Source organism: Branchiostoma belcheri, unplaced genomic scaffold, assembly GCF_001625305.1.
Source record: "Branchiostoma belcheri isolate BF01 breed outbred unplaced genomic scaffold, Haploidv18h27 scaffold42, whole genome shotgun sequence".
NCBI lineage: Eukaryota > Metazoa > Chordata > Leptocardii > Amphioxiformes > Branchiostomatidae > Branchiostoma > Branchiostoma belcheri.
Window position 1 is genome coordinate 1,510,384 of NW_017804043.1, and position 20,438 is coordinate 1,530,821.

Consider the following 20,438-nt stretch of genomic DNA (forward strand, 5'->3'; position numbering starts at 1 on the left):
ACTGCCTATGTCTTTCTATGTGTACATTGTGGAGAGTTAAATGGAAGGAACGAAAGTATTCAACATCTAAAATAAATGTTATTTACTTTTAAGTAAAATATAAAAATATAATTTGTACACTGCCATGGAAAGGTATAAAAAGTAAAACATTTTGCTTCGTTGTAAGAAGTTTCTCTCACATATTGGAATTTCAAAAATTTAGATTTTGAAGACAGAAATGTGTTGAAATGTGCACATAGTTCTGCCAATGGTGAATTTTCCAGATATGTACATATCAGGTTCATTCAACCAAAGTGAATCTGCATTATAAATGATGCATTATAACATGAACTGTATCCAGGCTATGAAAAGATCATTGTTGTCAGGTGATTGTAACTTACTTTAAATAACAGCATGTTATATACAACTGTTACGGACAAAAAGTAGCAAAACCCAGAGAAACATGCTTGACACATTCTGTATATCTTTATTTCAATGTACATTCAAAGCACTGAAAAAACAACTTTATGTATCATATAAGATGACTAATAAAATTTGAATATTGGCATTGCGGAATAAAGACTTGGATTTGGCATTCTTTTAATTTTTATATAACACATGCTTCTTTTACATAAAAAAGGTTTTGGAGTTACAGTGTATGTTTAGTTATGTCTCTATTGGCTAGAAACATCCTAAATGAGGCCATCATCTTCTGATCTATGCCATTCTTTGCCTTTTACTCTCTGGCTCCAGCAAGTCGACTTGGTCAAAATCGTCCTCCCCCAAATCATCCAGCCACAGAGGGTCATCCAAGTAAACATCCATGTCATCATCAGGACCAAAGGCATCGCTTTCACCACAGTCATGATGGCCCATTACTTTCCCATCATCCTCTGCGGTACCTTGTTCCTTGGCGTCAGGTTGCTGGACAACAAACTTGTCCATTGTTGCCTGCTCAGGTCCTTTATATGTGTATCTTGCAGACTCCTTAGTAGTTGCTCCTTTGTCACTTTGTTTAGCAGTCACTCTAGCGGAACTGTCCTTGGAATGACCTTCCTGTATCCCGTAGTCCTCCATGGCTTCCAGAAGTGCCATGTCATCCTCAGGGTCATCACAAGAGAAGGACTGTTCCAGGTAGGAGAGGATGGACTCCTGTTTGGGGTCCCTGAAGCTGGTTGTGTCGGCTGTGGAGAAGTCGTCTTTGGTCAGGCCTGCCTTACTCAGGACATCCAGTTTGCCCTGCACTAAAGGCCTGGAGTAAAATACAGAATATATCTGGTCACATACTATCATGAAAGTTCATCTGTGTTGGTAGTTAGTAATGTTAAAGTCAAAACTTTAGATCCAACACTAAGAAGTTCTCTCACCTAGAGTTTTAGATCAGTCAGTCTGGTCTTCCCCAGTAGACTGACCCAGTGAAGCTTGTCCCCTGGCTTCTTGTGACGTCAACACTGGTTTGTGTTGGATCTAAAGTTTTAATTTTAAAAACTGTAGACTGTCGCATCATAGGGTTGAGAAACTTACCTACTTCAGTCCCATTTCACAAGTCATTTGCCTAGCAACTGGTGAGAATGAATTTATTTAGCAACAAATCATTGAATAAACTAGTCTTACTTAATACCATATAGAAATAATGATTCACCCTGTGCTCAACTGTGCTGAGTAAAAAAAATGCCCCCTTCCCCAACCAAGACTGACTCAGAAGAACTACTGTGCTTTTGTTTGGCACACACAAACTTGTATTTTCTATAATTGATATCTGAATACAAGCACAGGTAATAAGGCCTTACCATATGTAGTCATCTGCTGTGCCCCTTGCAACAAGGTAGTGAACATTGACACAGTCCTGCTGACCAATCCTGTGAGCTCTGTCTTCTGCCTGCACCAAAACCTGGTGTCAGAAGAACAAGCACGAGCACAGATTAACTTCAACTATGCAAAAGCAATGCAATGCAATTTGCAAAGGGACAAAAAAGCACTTAATTACATAATTAAGGCAAGGGAAGAAACCAAAAAGCCTTGGTAGAATTTTTCTCTGCTATCACTGATATAGATGTTGATAACATGGGTAGAAGAAGATATAGAAAGGGCAGCCCTTAGATGGCTTGAGAAAGTTGAAAGAATGGAAGCAAAAAGGATTGCAAAGATAGCTCTCAAATACAAATCAATCCATGGGCAAGCACCCTTAAGGTAGACCAGGGAAAAGGTGGAAAGATCACATGCAAGAAATATTGACCACGTACAAGTACTAGTACTAGTAGCTAAAGCCGACTGCTGCCCATCTGAGTCAGGGACATCAGCAGCAGAATAGTCAAAACCTGGATAGTGAATGAGTGTGACAGACTAGACAGACTTTAGGAGGAGGAGGTCTTTCAAGACTGAGAGGAATGGAGAAGGTGATTAACTGACAGGCCCTAAGGCCTACCTTTGTCAGGGGAAATATAAGATGTCTAACTTATTTTTATTCCAACACCAGACATATTTTAATCACCAGACGTGGTGACGGCACACTCAAGTTTTATCAACTTATATTAATGCCGCCACCAACACGGGACAAATACATGACAGGACAATACCAGTGTTCGAAATACTTTTTTTCAGGTACGTGCAAAATTGCACATTGGCAAAATTTTTAGGTGCAATTTGAAAAATTTATGTGCAAAATTATATTTAGCCTTGCATCTTTAGGTTTGCAACTGTTTTACTGTGTATTAACCTTCTTAGCCTGCCACTGCATATAGAAGTTTTAGTATACATTAAAAAGAAGGGACCAAACAAAACATGAACAATGCTAGTTTCATCTGTGTTTATAAAAAAAAAAAGAACACACAAAAAAAATTTGTCGGCATTAGCTTCAAAGGACGCCGCTAGTGACTTCCGGCCCTCTCACTCGTCATACCGGGGTATCATGTCACGAACACTACAGTTGGAACTTCCACATCTTATACGGCACATAAAGAAAATTTACCAACAGTATGCGAGCAATAAATTTCATTTATTTTGCATATTTGTTTACCTTGAATATCGTGCATGATATAAGGAACAAGTGCTTTTAAAAAAAGCTGTCGTTTGCCGCCATTGTATTTTTGCACATCGCATGCCACAAATGTGTTTCTTCTTTGAATTAAGTGATGATAAGACCATTGAATGAAATCTAGCTATGCTATACTATATACATATGTACATTGGGATTGTCACTATTGGCATTTATATAGTTTAGGAAAAGATAACCAGAATTGATGCTCATTAGAAGCTAATGCAGTTACCATCTTTAAGTGAGGAAATTAAATTTTTAACTACATCTAATCTGAAATACAAAAAAAATTCTTGTGATGTAAGGAGCAATTTATTTCAATTGTGCTGTTTTTTATATTGGTAGCTTGTCAATGGCCTTGCTAAATAAGTTATTTCACATAGCAGGAATGTTAATCCCCAAGAATGAGGGATGAAAGTGCAGTAAACGAGAACTTGTTTCTGGTGAAGGCTGTGTTTGACCATTGACCTAGAAGGGACTTGACTCTATTTATATTTAACCAGTCTCAGCCTGACAACTATGATAAGTTAGTAGTTGCAGGATTAAATGGAAAGAAATCAACAGTGCAAAGAAGTGTGTGATAGTGTAGTTTTATTTTGATAGATTTTGGTAATCTGCTATTTTTATGACCTGTTGGTCAGTTCAAATATATACAGTAAGCAATGCATACGGGAGTGGAGTCCAAGTACCATGGTCAGTTGAGTTGTTGGTGCATGCACGAGTGGAGTCCATGTTGAAGTTAAGGTAATACTACTGTTGGAACTACACGCATGTGTTACCATGTAGGTTAGGTATTTCAGTCAGCTGAGTGGGTACTGCATGCACGACTGGAGTCCAGGTACTGCGGTCAGCTGAGTGGGTACTGCATGCATGACTGGAGTCCAGGTACTGCGGTCAGCTGAGTGGGTACTGCATGCACGACTGGAGTCCAGGTACTGCGGTCAGCTGAGTGGGTACTGCATGCATGACTGGAGTCCAGGTACTGCGGTCAGCTGAGTGGGTACTGCATGCATGACTGGAGTCCAGGTACTGTGGTCAGCTGAGTGGGTACTGCATGCATGACTGGAGTCCAAGTACTGCGGTCAGCTGAGTGGGTACTGCATGCATGGTTGGAGTGCAGGAACTGCGGCAAGATTGATTAATTAATGTCTCAAAAATAGATTGTTCTGTGTTTTGTAGTTGAGTTAGTTTCCCTTTAAGTTTTTTATAACTTCAAAGATATGTGAAAAATGTTCTTTGTACGTACAGGCTGTTTGTCGCAATGTAATGTAATTGAGAGGAGCACATTTTTGTGTCAACGACAATTAGTAAGGATAGTTTGTTTATGTTTTCAGAGATGAGAGTTGCAGACAATGCAATGATGTTTGAAGTGTAATCCTGTCAATTTTTTTTGTCAAAGTTGATGCAATGTTAAACTTTTGTAAATTCTATATATGCATATTGAACTTGACTTTCTGTGTATATTTGTTTAGTAAAGTAGGAAATGTTTGTGTCATGTGACCATATGTATCGTCATGTATTGTCTGATTGTTGACATCTTGGTGTAACACTTTGTGCCAGTCTTGTCATCTCTGTTAAGACTGATGAAAATGCTCTTATCTTCTTTGGTTCAAACTCCAGTATGGCCAAACCTTCAAGAGAGGTAACTCTGCTGAGAGCAACATATGTCTGTCCAGGGCTGAATACTGATGGTCCAATGTCAAGTACAACTTTCGACAATGAGAGGCCTTGCACTTTGTGAACTGTTGATGCATATGAAAGTTGAAGTGGGAACTGTGTGCGGGTGAAAACAGTGCTGTAGCGTGCAAAGAATCTTGCTGTGATTGGTGAGATAAGAATAGCATTGTTCTTGGTAGGGTCTTGTATCATTTGACCAACCCTGGGATTATCAAATTTTACATACACTCCTGTGATAGTTGGTACATCTGAGTTGCATTGTTGGTCATTTGCAGAGTCTTGAAATAGGAAGTCTTCTACTGTACCCTGTGCTCCATTTACAAGGCCATCCTCACTTAGAATGTTTCTTAGTAACATGACTCGACAACCTTGAGCAAGGCGTAGTTGTTTCTGAAGTCCTGCTGTTTCACTAGCGTTATCTGATACAAGATCTTCTATAGGTATGTCCTTTATATTGACAGGACCATCAATCATTTCATCTTTTGCTGTCAGTACTTGTATCTGAGTAGTTGTTTGAGGATGCAGTCTTTCCAGTTCTTGTTTGTTATGGTCTATAGCTTTTTGTCTTGTTGGGAAAACATGAAGAGCCGTGGAAAAGTCAGAGTGTTCAATATCTTCTCTTGTCTTGATACAAGTTGAAAGGAGAGCAATATCTGCATTGGTTGGTAGTCCAAGACGTACTCTGTTAAGCAGTTCTGTGAACTCTTTGTCACCTTCTTGTCTGTGATTGACAGTTAGAAATAATGGCATGAATAGTGATCTCCAGAGGTGAATGAAAGGTTCTTGCTGGTTTGGTGAGTCTTCGAATACAAATCTTCCGAAGACAGGTTTCAGTTGGTAGAAATCACCAAAAGCTATGATATTGAGGTTCCCAAAGTAGCTGTGTTGGTCAGCAGTAGTGTCTTTGATGTCCGATAGGCGACGGTGAATGTGTTCCAGTCTGATATTGCTGATCATGCTTATTTCATCAATCACAAGTGTATGCACATTGCTGAATTTGCATCGAAGCTGTGACAGTTTCTCAGCACTGAGTGGTAGGTACTGGTTCTGGGTTTTACCCCTTCGGCCATGGTCAACAGGTAGTGATAGAGCTGAATGTACTGTGGAGCCACCTATGTTGTAGGCAGCAACACCTGTAGGTGCAGTGAGTATGACAGGAGATGTTGGGCAGTTAGATGTACGGATCAAGTACTCATTCAGGACTTTAATTAGAAAGCTTTTCCCACAGCCTGCTCCTCCTGTCACAAAGAGTCGCAAAGGCTGTGGTTTGGCAGAAGCTTGGTCTGCTTGGTGTCTGTTCATCAGCAAAATGTGTTGTTTCACTGTGTTAAACACCTGCTGTTGGTCATGTGACATATTACTGAGTGCGTGATAGAATGCATCGTCAGTCATTGTGTAGCGAGATAGAGTATTCCATGTGAGTGAATCATCATGTAACATTGTGAGGTTTTCTGCAGATATTGTGTCATTACTGTTAGTTTGAGCAGCAGCAGCTGCTGCTTGTTCTGCATTCTGTGCTGTCCACTGTGCATCCAGATGGAGTCCTTCAGTGTCAAAGTCATGCTCGGTTTGCAACTGTTGGTGAGTGACATTGGGGGCAAGTGTGGCAGCAATAGATGTTAGATCATCAGACAGCAGCCGTACCTGCATTATAGCCTGTTCTATTTCTGATGTGAAATGAAGATGCTGTGCAAGAGTGTTATCAAACTGATCCTTCTTAGCAGAGAAAGCATCTTGAGCGCTATTGTGTTCACCAATGATGTCATTTTCATTTCTCCATGGGTAGTACAGGTACAAGAGACCATAGAAGTAGTCATCTCCATTTCCAGAACTTAGCTTTGTACTTCTGACAGAGGCAAGCTTTCGACGCTTCCTTATCCATTTGTCACATTGTTGTAACTTGATAGCTTCAGAAGCACTTGATGGCTCAGTGGATGTGATAGAGTATGTTGCAGCAAAGGTGAATAAGGACATTGTATCCCAGGGATCACCATGTGGTCTCATTGCATAATATTGAGCTGTGCCCTTTGTGAAAATGTCAGATGATGAATCATCAAGCTTGTCAAGGTCATCTTTCGGTTTGAGCAGACGCATTCTTTTGTCTGGTGGTTTGGTGTTTATTGACACTGTTTGTCTTGATGATTGTACAAGTTCCAGGTTTGCAAGTCTGTATCCGACTTCTTGTCCACCAACCAGGCGATGGCTGAGTACAGTGTTACCAATCTGAGCTAAACGTGTTCTTTTTGTGCTGTTTGGTGGTAGATTTGACAGAGCAGCAGAGATAGCAGTCTGGAGATTGTCTGGCTCAGCTTTGGAAATGTACATGCAAGCATAGTAAGCAGCACCGTACTTAGACCCAACCATTTGTATGTCCATGTTAGATTGCATGTGTAAGAGCAATGTAGGATTGTATGCATTGATCCAGATGTCCTGTTGTGTTCGTTTTGTAACATAGAACTGTGCACTGCGATTAGCATCAACATCTAGCCTGAGTCGTGTAGTCTCTGACACTTCTCGAGGGAAGTGAAATCGACAGTTTATTTGTCTCTTCTTACATGTGCTTGTGTGGTGATGTCGCTGATATTTTGACACTAGTTCATGTAGGAGAGAGTTTTCATCATCAGGTAGTTGTGTGGACACATATTTGTCAATGAACTCAGGTGCACTTTGCCTGCCTTCTATAGTATCAAGGTTGGGAGCATTTTCAACCCAGAACATGCAGTGCAAATGTGGAGAACCTCTCAGTTGGAATTCAACACGAATCCAGTGGTCTGTGATTCTACCAATAGGATGTTGTGGACTCTTCAGTATGAAGCGTAGAAGTGCATCAGTGCGTCGGTGGAAGTGTATGGCACACATGACAGGGTCTGATCTCATGAGGTTCCATTTGTCTTGTTGTGGTAATGCTTTAGCTTCCTCATACGTCAGGTTAGGATTGAGACTCATGAACAGCTCTGGCCAGTTTAAGTCATTTGCTGAGACAGTAACAAACCAAGTTGGTGGGCCAATTGTGTTGATCTTTGCGAGTAGATTGAGCAGTTGATCTTTAAAGTATGCTGCTGTTCCACGGATATTTTTCATGAAAGTGTACGATGTGCTTTGAACATCTTCATCAATATTCTGACGCAGATCACCTGCTGTCAGGGGGCGTGCTGTAGACTGTGAGGTTGCATGACCTTGCTTCTGCATTCTACATACAATGGATATCTGATTGTACAGTTTCTTGATTTCATATGAGTTCAAAGCAAAGAAGAGCCAAGATATGTTTTTTCTCCAGCAATCATTGATATTAAGCAGTCGTGACTGGAAGTACTGTAAGTCTGTCATCTTTAGATCTCTTGTTTGTTGGAAGCCATTACAACCACATGGGTACAACTGAGGGAAGCAGTGCTCCTCAAGATCATTCTCTGTAAATATACTCTGTGGTGCTGATGTTTCACGAGGGAGTGATACTGTTGGTACAGTGTCTGTTGTGCTCTGCAGCAGAGATTGTAAAGGAACATTTGGATTTATGTAGTTGCAAGGGAAAGCAGACAGCTCTGTGACAGTAGAAGATCCATTTGATTGATTGATTTCATCACTGTCGGCAACAGTTGAATGGAATTCGCATGATGTTTCCTTCCAATCTTCAAAAGAAGCTATGTTTACATTTGAGTAAAGATGGTTATTATTGATCAGCCATGTTAGAGCTTCATGCATGTGAGTATATCGCACAATGTATTGTGGGTCATTTGTTTGTGTGCTATGGTCAGTGTTAGAGGGGTGTACTATTACAATTCCTGATGTGTCCTGACAGCGTGGTAACAGGTTGCAAGAAGTTTCAATGTTGGTCGAGAAACTTATGGCTTGGCCTTGTTCTCCATATTGTCCACCTGGTAGGATAACCAGCTTTAAAAATGTGTACTTTAGACTGATGAGTCTTGTTTCCATTCTAGTGAGCTGTTTAAGACATGATGGAATGTCACCTGGGTCCATTTTGTTTCTCCAAGCATTGGGTATTGGTTTCTGTTTATCAGTAGCAATTGAACACTTTGAACACAGATAACATTGATTGGAGCTGTCATTTTGATGTGTATATTTCATTGTATCTGTTACAGGAATGTTACAGGTTCTCACTTCATCATGAAATAAGAATTTTCTACACAGAATGCAGTAGTGTTTTGGTTGCTGTTGTATGTAGCAATGGAATGCTGGGAACTGTGCTTTGTACCCTTCATTAGTATGCTCAGTGTTACCTGTGCCATGTTCTTTCACATATTTCTTAGCAGCTGTATTTCTTTGGTAGTCGCGACACTTTTTTAAACGCTCAGCTCGTTGCAGAGGAGATTCATTGGTTGTTTTGGATTTGTATATTAACTTATGTTTTTGATTACGTTGTAACCTTTGCTCTGTTGTTTCTTTTGCTTTTTTACTTATGTAGTTATGTCTTTGCTTTGCAAGCCTTTCTGCCTTTTGCTCAACTGTTTCTGTTTGTTTCCTGGCCTTGTGACGTTCTCTTTGCTTTGCAAGTCTCTCTGCCTTTTGCTCAACTGTTTCTGTTACTTTTCTGGCCTTGTAACGCTCTCTTTCCTTTACAAGTTTGTCCTCTTTGTTTACAGCAGTTTGTTGTTGTTTACAAGCTTTGTAACATTCTCTTCGCTTTTCAAGTCTCTCTGCCTTTTGCTCTACTGTTTCTGTTAGTTTCGTGGCTTTGTAGCATTCTCTTCGCTTTTCAAGTCTCTCTGCCTTTTGCGCATTTGTTTCTCTTTGTTTCCTGGCTTTGTAACGTTCTCTTTGCTTTGCAAGTCTCTCTGCCTTTTGCTCAGCTGTTTCTCTTTGTTTCATATCGTTTTTTTCTCTTTGCCTTGTAACTTTGTCTACTTTTTTGTCATCTATTTTTCTTGTTTTTTTAATTGTGCAATGTGTTCTATTAGCTTTTTGCTTACCCGTTTCTATTTCTTTAGTCAATTCAGGTTGAGGTAAGTTCACATTTTGTGGCTGTGAGCAGTTGTTTGACTCCCTGGACACGGGCACATTGTTGTCAGTCAGTGTGACATAGTTTACATCAGTACGATCACATGGCCATGGCACATTCTGATCACATACTGATTTCAGGGCTACAAGTTCAAAATTGCATATCACACCTGTGTTGTGATTGAGTGTTTGCAAGAATTGGCATAAGCTACGGATTGATATGTGCGTACTTAAAACAGATGAACCATGGAGATCAGGCAGTGCTGTTGTGTGGCTTCTGGCATGTGAATCATAAACAAAATATTTGTTATCAGTATGCAGCAAAGCAACCGTGGAACCACTTAATCCAGATGCTGTTATAAGCAAACATGTGTCTGATATGGCAAATGCTTCTTCAAGGGCTTTCTGCAATGTGTAGTAGGGATAACTTGCTTGTCTGCTGAAAACATTTCCAGTATATCGCTCTTTGATTGTTATATGTAAAGTGTTGCTTTCAAGCTGCCAATAGTCTGGCAGATCATCAGCTGATAGGTAGCATACAGTAGATGGTAGAGATGGTCGTATGTGGTTGTAAAGTTTGTCACCTTCAAACAGTACAATATCAAGATCTGCATGTGTCCAGGACATTGCTTGTTTGCAAGCTGTGTGGTATAAAACAGCTATCAAAGAATTTGCAGTGCACTGTTTACCTCTACTAGTTTCACTGAAAATGTTGTCACCTTGGTGGTATTTTCCTGATAGTATAGCTTCACACATTGTGGGCAAAGGCAATCAATGGCTTAGATGTAAGAAATGTGACACAAGTATACACAGATTTTAAATGTATGTGTTCAGATTGTTTATTGAATATTTGGTTTCAGGGCAAGATACAGTTTCTGGTTTTGAAAAATTCACTCGTGAGACATGGACTCATCCAGTATACAATCTGCAAGTTCTGCACAATGGCACGTTAGTATTGAGTGCACGGTGGCACAGGTTGATTTCGAGTGCACGGTGGCACAGGTTGATTTTGAGTGCACGGTGGCACAGGTTGGTTTTGAGTGCACGGTGGCACAGTCAGGTTGGTTTCGAGTGCACGGTGGCACAGGTTGGTTTTGAGTGCACGGTGGCACAGGTTGACTGCCTTGTGGTATCCAAATGCCAAAGACACATCTGAAAGAGATGACAAATAATTTGTTTCAACATAAAATCTGCAGCTGTGCACATGAATATTGAGTTCTCGTTGCTAAAAAAACACAGCAAAGTTGTCAAAATTGCCCATATACTAATAAAAAAAGTAATATGTAGAGAGAGCTTCTATTTGTTGCCATATTGATGAAAAATTCTTAGGTTTCTGAGTACACTCAAATTTCTTGATGAAATCGAGATAGGTTTGATACCAGGAAAGATTTACGTGTGAACCGAATAGCTTGAAAGCTCAAAGTTTTTTCAACAAAATACTGGCGACGTATGAAAAGCCCGCATGAAAAGCCTGTACCGCCCCCCCCCCACACTGACAGCGAAAATTTATGCAACAATACAAAAAATTATGGCGATACGGTAGAAACACTCCAGAGAACAAACTTTAAGATTGGCAAGCATCTGCTGGTAATTAATAAGCAAGAAACGTAGCCTTGCATTGATCATACGTAAGAGATAATTTGTTCCACGCATTTGTACATCCAAAGAGGAGGGAGGGGGGCGGCGGGCTGTTGCATGGGTCAGCTCAGTTTGACTACAAATATTGTTAAACAGCGCGTCGAAACACAATTACATTGATCACCCTTGCCCATGGTACTTTTAGCTATACTATTTTCCTGTGACTTTATGCCTAATACTCATAACATTGCTGATATTTTTAAATTTATATGGCGTAAATACTGGGGCATGCATGGTACATACCTGAGCTGGGAGAATGCGCCTTGTAGGAGCCTGCATGACCTTTTTCGTAAGGCGTAAGCGGAACATTTTAGTCTTCGTAATCCGTAGCCATTCACCCTCCAAATCAAAGAAATACGTAATATTACATTAGCCTTAACGCATAAAGTCGTAACAGCTCTGTGAATTTAACTTAATTCGTAATCGGCGGCGAAAATTTATCGTAATCTCCCCCATCCATGCCCTCCAGTACATCCGGGGCCTGCAAGACCAACATATGAACAGCGACAGCAGCGACATCTAGCGATGTGGTGAAATAGTACATCCTCCCTAATCGCTAATGGCGGTGGCTGCTACTCTCTCTTAGCAGCCAAGGGAGTATATTTCGGCAAAAGAGGTTCTTTTAAAAGTTTCTTTAGTGCGGAAACTTAGCAACAATGTAGTGGACCACAATTACAACATCGTTGTTGGAATATTTGTCCACTATTTACAGACGATGCGCGAGGGCCAATGTTTTACTTGTCATTGATATCAACATAATTTATGCAATTCATTCATCAAGCTCATTATCTCAATTTTCATCATCTTCTGAGAATCACTTTGGGCATACAGTGGTACAGAATTTTTTTTTTAGACAAATCAAGTTTTATTTTTGATAACTTTGTCATATAAGGATTGCGTTAATGTGATCTGGTAGGTCCATCCCACAATTAAAAGTGCAAACATAATAGATAAACAATGAATGTTTTACTTGTCATCGATATTAACATAATTTATGCAATTCATTCATCAAGCCCATTATCTCAATTTTCATTCTCTTCTGAGCATCACTTTGGGCATACAGTGGTACAGAATATTTTTTTAAGACAAATCAAGTTTTATTTTTGATAACTTTGTCATATAAGGATTGTGTTGATGTGATCTGGTAGGTCCAAACCACAATAAAAAGTGCAAACATAATAGATAAACATTGAATGCAACACCCAAACGAAAATGTTCACCCAACGAAGGGTTGATGGAAGCATTGTTTTCGTATGTTTACGTTTGCCGCCGCATGGCGGCAAACGTAAAAAATACTGCTTAGAACAAAACAACGTAAATTTTTGCTTCTTGGCGCTCCCCTCCCCCTCCTCTAGGGGCGCATCGTCAACATCGGCCGCGGCCGCGGGATCCTCGGAGACGGTGGACCCGGTGGCATCTCCCGATCCACCGCCCCCGGCTGCACCAGCCTCTGGTCCACCGCCACCGGCTGCACCAGCCTCTGATGCCGGCTGGGCCCGTGAAAAGAACTTGAAAATCGACCCCTTCTTCATGGGCCCTTCTTCATGCTTTACAAATTTCTTGGGTAGCACTGAATGCTGGGAAATCCGAAAACTCTGTTTTTCACCGAATTTCACCGAAAATTGGACGAAAAAGCCGAAATTACTCTGCCGAAGGACTTCGTCCCACATCGGACAACAAGTTTCGTGGGTCTCACCATATTTGGTAAATCAGCTACGTAGGCCTTTGCGTCTTGTCATATTTGGTAAATCATTACGTAGTGCCTTCGCGTCTTCACCTGGGGACGAGAGCAGCTTGTTCCCAGGATGTACAGTAAGGAAAACAATATGGCTGCCATGCGCCCAGCGCGATGCCGACACAGCAAGAAACTTCGGAGATACGCAGTGCAAACATGATATATCGGTATTTTCCAGGTGCAAAATTGCACATTCAAAATATTTTTAGGTGCAAATCTTGAAAATTACGTGCAATTTGCACATTGCACCTTTGTATTTCGAACTCTGAATACCCATTTTCACCTGAGCGAAGTGAGGAAAGTCGTGTAAAGTGCCTTTCCCAAGGGCACAAGATCGGTGGCATGTCAGGACTCGAACCCGGGACCTCTAGGTTCTTAGTCGCGTGCCGCTACGCCACACGACCCCACCTTGTCTAACTTACCCCAGGGTTCCAGAAGAGCTCAGCGAACACCACCAGCGAGGCAGCTGTGAGGGTGAGCCCTGTGCTAGCCGCTGTGATGGACAGCAGGGCGACCTGACAGCTGTCCTTCAGCTGGTACCTGTCACACAGCTGCTGTCTCATGTCTGACGGGGTCTTACCGTCTATCCTGATGTACCCATAACCCTGCAAAGAATACATTTGATGATACATATGATACATATGATAATACATTATTTTGATATATGAAAGTTCAGTGTGTAGTTACATAAAGTTAAAACTTACTAAGTAAGATCCAACACCAAGACGTTGATGCACTCCTGACGTCATTGTGTTTCCGACTTTCGGAGAGTCAGCGAGTGCATCACACATCTGACAAAGATTGACGAGATTGACTGAAAATATATGGTGAGTTTCCTTCTTGTGTTGGAACAAAGCTTAAACTCTATAACTACAGATTCTACCAACACAGATGAGCTTTCACTCAAGCTTTTGTCTGACTGTACACTTAGATGATTACCTTCTTGTCCAGAACATCTCCAAGTGAGTCCAGGACAATCTGGTGATGAGCAAACACCAGGAACTTCCTGTCTGACTCCAACAGGTCCAGAACATAGTCTCTGTATTAAACACAAAAACATGTTTAAACACAAAAAGTTAACAAATAATTTTATCATACCTTCACCACAACTTTCAATAAAATTACATTGAAGACCTCAATGCAACTTCTGCAGCGAAACAGTCAAGTCGAGGCCGGTTTATTGTGCAACAATTGTAACAGGTACAATGTATGGCAGATAATAAGATTACTAGCATGTATGGTTCTATCAAAATTCTACATCTAGGTCCGATGGGTGTCAACTGACTTGATGTGAGGGATCTTGACCAGTGCAGTCTCATTGAAGTACTGGAGAAGGGCTCCTCTCTGTTCTGCATTCTGGGAACAAAAGAACAAAACTGTTCAAACTAGAACATTTCTAGATGATAAAACACTACCAGTACCTTTTGCCATTATCATATAGCCAGATGATGCCAATCACTCATCACCGAACAAGACTTTAGTTAGTGTTCTGTTCAAATGACGTCAGATCGAACATGGTGGAACATGAACAACAGCTTACATTCTTGTGTTTCTTTGTCATTTCTGTGGCAGCTGCCTGAAAACTCTTCATGTTGACTACTCCTGGCTCCATAACCACCTAGAAATTAAAAAAACAACAATTTTCATTGCCATCAAGCTTGAGGTTTTACCCGATTATGTGTTTAACACTTTTGTTTGCACACAATAAAAAGTACTGATGTTACAGGTATGCACAGGTATTGTATAAACAATGGTTACAGAATGTGGCCTTCTTGAATATAAAACTAGTCCAGACATTTTTTATACAATCAGTAGAGAAGTTCTCACCACTTGTCTCTGCTTGGAGGGCAGCTGAGAGAGGACATCCTTCTTCAGTCGTCTGTCAAAACCAAGGACAGAGGGAAATGTTTTTGTTAAATGTTTGATACAATGTCAACCATAAAAAAATCATGCTGTGATATACCGTTAACAGCATACACCTACCTGGTTCATTCTAACAGTTGATAAAGCATCTATATACATGTATAATAAAGCTTTAATAACAAAAGATAAAAGTTCACCTGATCATAACCCTTTCTTCCAGGACCAACTGAAGTTCCTTCATGTTACAGGAGCCGCTGTAGTCCCAGCAGAAGGCAGTCTACAAGATACAAGTCATACAAACACTGCTAAGTTATCTATCATTCAAGATACAAAACACAAAAGCCTTGAATATTTAGTAGACAGTAACATGCTGTAATTTGCTATAACATGTAATGGCATTTGATATGACGATTATGAGCTTCCAAGTACAAAATGTACAGTAGGGGCTTTTTATAAACGTTTAGGGTTAGATGTCCAAGGGTTGGGTGTAACAGGTCATTCGGCCATGTAATGTAGCCAGCTGCTGCCATGCCACGTGCCTAAGAAGTTGGTGTGTTATGCCGAAGGGCGGTTATACCAGCTATACAGATACAGAACGTCAGAAGTTGGTGTGTTATGCCTAAGGGCGGTTATGCTGGCTATACAGATACAGAAGTAATATGGATGGACATGTATGAGTGGAGAAGACTATTCACCTGTTTGCCCTCGCAATACCTGACACCAAACTCGTGGAAGCTGCTGAAGAGTCTGGGCTCCACGGCAGACAGCTGTGTGAAGAGTTCAGAAGGACGAGACAGGGCGGGGGTGCCTGACAACAGGATCACTCTGGATGCAGTCTGGGGAGGGATGGTAAAACCATAGCCTGTGTTTATCACATTCAAGCTCTCGGCTAGGAGTTAATGACCCCCAACCTTTGGGGCAAGTAGCCACCAGGAGCACAATTTAGTCAGGCTAGATAAAACCGTTGATATCTGTAATGTCTTCGAGAAAAAAAGCACCAGAAAGTTACATTTTGATTCCTGTTCTGTCAACCTTTTCATGATATGATAATTTTGTTACCTTCAGCAGTGGCAGTGCTGCTTTTGTCCGGGCTGTCTTGAAGTTTTTCAACACGTGGGACTCATCCTGAGGAGAGACATAAAAATAATCAACTCATTCCAGCAAACATACCATGGAAACAGGCCGAGGAAGTGGCTGTCATTAGATCAAGATAGAAACTTGCTGTCCAATGTGCCTGTAGTCAAAGAGTAAAATGCCATGCAAAGAATATTGGATTTTCCTAATAAGGCCACACCAATTTAATTTCTTGGTTAACGGATTCGCCTCTTCATTTTTTTCTGATTTGCAAATAAAAATAAAAATTCAGAATCAACTGCAAAATGCTCATATTTTGCCCTGAACAGTTGAAAACAGTCCTTTTCATCCTACTTGTTACAGTTATTCCATCTTTCAATGCAATGGTATCATTAAAAGTTCAAAATTCATTGTTTAAATTTTGAACCAGCCTGGTGTGTTAACTTCATGGCTCCTATCGTGCCATTTTGGGCCATAATAGGATGCCTGGCCTGTTTTTATTTTTATTTTTTTTTCGCCCGCCCGCTCCATTATTTTTCTGGAAAAATCCGTTAACCAAGAAATTAAATTGGTGTGGCCTAAGGGTCATATCATAAGCTGCTACCACTTCACAGTATGTATATTTCAGTGCAGAACTTTTTTTTTTGGCTCAGACATGAAAAGGATAACCATCCTTGTTATACATAACAAAACAGTTACTGAAGTAACTGGATAGATTTTTTAAACTGTTCATCAATGACTGTTCTTGCACACATATACATGTACCTCAATACCTGTGTGACTGTCTACCCTTCATATAATTACTAAGTATGTGTTAAAAACACAAGAAAATGGCAAATGTATCTCCCTACCATGATGATGACCCTGTACCCGCGGGCCCTGATCTGCTGACTGCACCTGACCATGAGGTCATAGCTGGTGATGGTGACCTGTCCTGACCTGGGGTTATCCTTACCGGTCAGCATCACAGTAATGGCCTGTGGGTCTACACTGGGCAGCCACCGATGGAATGCCTAAAAACAATACACACACACAAATAAACTTCACCATTTGTCTGGGGCCTAGGAAAAAAATGTTGTGTTTGCCAACTGACCCTAGAAAAAAACTGCTGACCCTAGCCTTTTTTTGGGGTGGACCCCTGCAAGGGACAAAGAGTTTTCATGCTGATCAATCTTTTCAACCGGTCAGCATGACAGTAAAGACCTGGCCTGGCAGCCACACTGGGCAGCCACGGCACACTGGGCAGCCACCGACGGAAAGCCTAAAAACATGACACAAACTTCACCATTTGTCTTCTTTTTTTTTTTTCCGGATCAACGGCAACAGTAGCAAAAGCTCAAGTTAGATTTTTGGATGACTTGAAAATCAAGATTCAGTCAGTTCTGGTTTGGTGCAAGCTAGGGGGGTTTGGAATAAAAAAAAATATTTATCAAGAAGTCTACCAGTCATCCTGACAGCAGAAGAAAAAGTTTTTAGCCCCTGAAACCTATATACTTGTAGCTATAGCAGAAGCCACATACATTTTTTTGGTACTACTATCAGTGTAGCTACATTGTATTACAAAAGTTGCCATACAGTATAGTATTAGTATGGATCTCTAACAAAGAAATATATTCTTATCCCCCCCTTTTTTCCATTTGTATAGTCACAGACACTGTACCCTCCAAACATATATAGTTGTACCTCTGCCCATGTGAGCCTGAGTGATGAAGGTGTGACGATGAGGAGAGGCCACTCCTGTCTGTAGTAGGCTGCTACACACAGAGCCTGCATGGTCTTACCCAGCCCCATGTCATCTGCTATCAACACACGCCCATTCCGCCAGATTGCAAAACTGTGGACACATAAAACATCATGTGATTTATATCAACAATCAGGGACCAGTGCAATGGCCAAGTTGGTAGAGTGCTCGCCTTACATTCGGTAGGTCCTGAGCTTGATCCCCATGCGAGTCATAATAATAACCAAAGACATTAAAAATGGTTCATACTGCTTTCTCTGCTTAGCACTCAGCATTTGAGAAAGAGTATGGGAGTTAAACACACACTACTACCAGCGGACTAGCCCCCTGCTGTAGTGATTGCACAATCGTAAAAATGCATGACCACCCAGGGAACCAGTAAAATTTGCTCTTTGTAGACAATACATACACTGTAGAGATGGTCACTTGTACAGGTTTGACTTTAAATCAAGAGGAATAAGTCAAACCTGTACAAGTGACCATCTCTATGTAAGGACCACCTGGCAACCCATCATAGACAACTAAGATTAAGATAGATAGAAAGGAAGCCTTACTTGACTCCCTTCCTCTGGAAGGGCAGGAGTGTGTTGACTAGTTTTGGCTCCACCCGACTGAGGTCTGCCTCTGGAACTCTCCTGTCCAGCTCCTCTGTCATCTTCCCCTTCAACTGGTTCTTAAACGTGGTCAGGACGGACTTGGGGAGGGGGGACAACTGGACAGGCAGCTGAGCTTTCTGGACTCTCTCCACTGTGAAAATGTTTTCAAGAGAGGAAGTTATTCCAGTTAGTGAAGTAGTAGAAATTCTATACAATATTTAGTAATATTGGCTGACTATTCATAATGGTGTACACATGTTGATGGGGCCAACTTTGCCTAGGCCTATACATGTAAGTATACATCAACAGTATTTACTAACATTTTCTTCCTATTGATGACTTAATTAAAGTCCTGTATACCCAAACTCCAATCCAGTTCACCAATCAAGACTATATTATATAGACTTACTCAGTTTCTCATAGTCTTTCAGCTCAAAACTCCACACCCTCGTCTGCATATCTGTAAAATGGAAACGAAAATGGGACACAATGTCTTGCAAGGAATGCAAGGACTGGTCATCACCTGAGAGTTGATCTTGTGTCTGTTGCCTAGCCACATTTTATAATTAAAATACTGCTGAACTAATAAGATAAAATGGACAGTCTAGACCAATAAAATGCCTTACAAAAAAAATGCAATAGGATAAACTATATCAAAATTGTCTACATTGCTTAAACTTAAAGACCTAATCTCAAAGCAGATCCTAGGGTGGTAAAAGACAGTATCAAATTGGCCAGGCAGTATCCATTTGCCAGAGAGGGTGACCATACACCACTCTGGCCAATTTGATAATACATTTTGTATGTCTTTTGTCACCCTAGGATCTGCTTGGAGATTATCAAAGACCTACCGTAGTATTTAGTAGGCATCTGTTTGAACACCTCGATGAGTGGTGCACAGTACCCAACCTGCACTTCAAATCTCTCCCTGGACAACAGAACACACGTGCCAGTCCCTCCCTCTCCAAACCTCGGCAGAACTTTTCCCTCTTTTCTTGCTGCAAAGTTTGTGCTACTAGTACTACTCTTCTGGTTAGAAAAACCTGCAGAGGATGGCTTACTAACATTCGCATTATAGTTTGTTCCCTTCGGTTTGAAGAAGGTTGCCTGGGCTGAGTTTTGTGTCTTTCCAGTGTTGTTTCCAAGCAGTGGTTTGTTTGACTTTGAAGAACTGTAGAATCTTCTTGTTTCTGTAGTAGAGCTTCCAGGTTGATTGCCAGAAACAGGATTCCTTACCGCTGGTACATTTTGCGTCCCACTCATAGTATTACCAAACCTTCCCACATTATCATATGATTGGGCAACTTTACTACTAGTATTCTCTGATGTATTCCGGTGTGTGTATGTCTGTTCATTTTGTCCTGTACTCGACATCCTTGCTGCTGGTACATTTTGCTTCCCACTAGTAGTAGTATTACCAAACCTACCCACATTATGTGTTTGGGCAGGTTTCTGATGTGTGAAAGACTGTTCATTTCGTCCTGTACTAGACATCCGTTGGATTACATTCTGTTTTTGCGGTAACAAAGTGTTGGTATTTCTGGATGCTGTATTAGAGCATGAGTTCTCCCTTCCTGTGGTCTGTTGTGCCTGTTTCTGTGCGCGCAGTGCCAGGGCTCGTCTCTTGTTCTCCTCCATTCGCCGGATCTGGTCAGCTGTCAGCGGGTTTGATGTTGCCATGGTGATGACTAAATCGTGTCACAAGTTTAATGTTTCAAACAGTACTGATAATGAGGGGCACCTAAAAGTAAGAGATAAAACACGCTTTGAAATCATTACAACCAATAGAAAAGCATGAATGGAATTCTTCTATAGGCAAATTATGAATCAGAAAGATATAAGGGGAGCATACGTGTATAGATCATTGTTATGTCATAATAGAATATTATATAGATATACTCTAACATAAAGCATTTTGGTATAACGTACTAGTAATACTAACGGTTATATAATATTAATGCAAGCCGTGGTCCCTATGGTATACATGGTAACGGGATTTGGACTAAGACTAAGACTATTGATTGTGATTAGAACTCTACATGTCCGTAAATAATACCCCCAAACATGTCATAATAATCTTCAGCAACATACTAACAAAACGTACAGATCGTGAGCATCAAACTATTCAAAGCCAAGAAAAAACAAGAC

The 20,438-nt window shown here is 40.8% G+C and overlaps 1 protein-coding gene across 1 annotated transcript; it reads right to left on the reverse strand.

The window, feature by feature from the left end:
- Window positions 1–696: 696 nt before the first annotated feature.
- On the reverse strand, window positions 697–19,970 carry LOC109477996 (SWI/SNF-related matrix-associated actin-dependent regulator of chromatin subfamily A-like protein 1). Its single transcript, XM_019779448.1, has 16 exons — window positions 19,797–19,970; window positions 19,142–19,319; window positions 18,696–18,750; window positions 18,249–18,434; window positions 17,637–17,787; window positions 16,805–16,966; window positions 15,939–16,004; window positions 15,575–15,715; window positions 15,077–15,156; window positions 14,844–14,895; window positions 14,557–14,634; window positions 14,302–14,372; window positions 13,956–14,055; window positions 13,439–13,621; window positions 1,770–1,870; window positions 697–1,231 (listed from the first exon to the last, which is right to left on the reverse strand). The coding sequence occupies exons 1-16, from the start codon at window positions 19,968–19,970 to the stop codon at window positions 697–699; spliced, it is 2,313 nt and encodes a 770-aa protein (XP_019635007.1).
- Window positions 19,971–20,438: the final 468 nt, after the last annotated feature.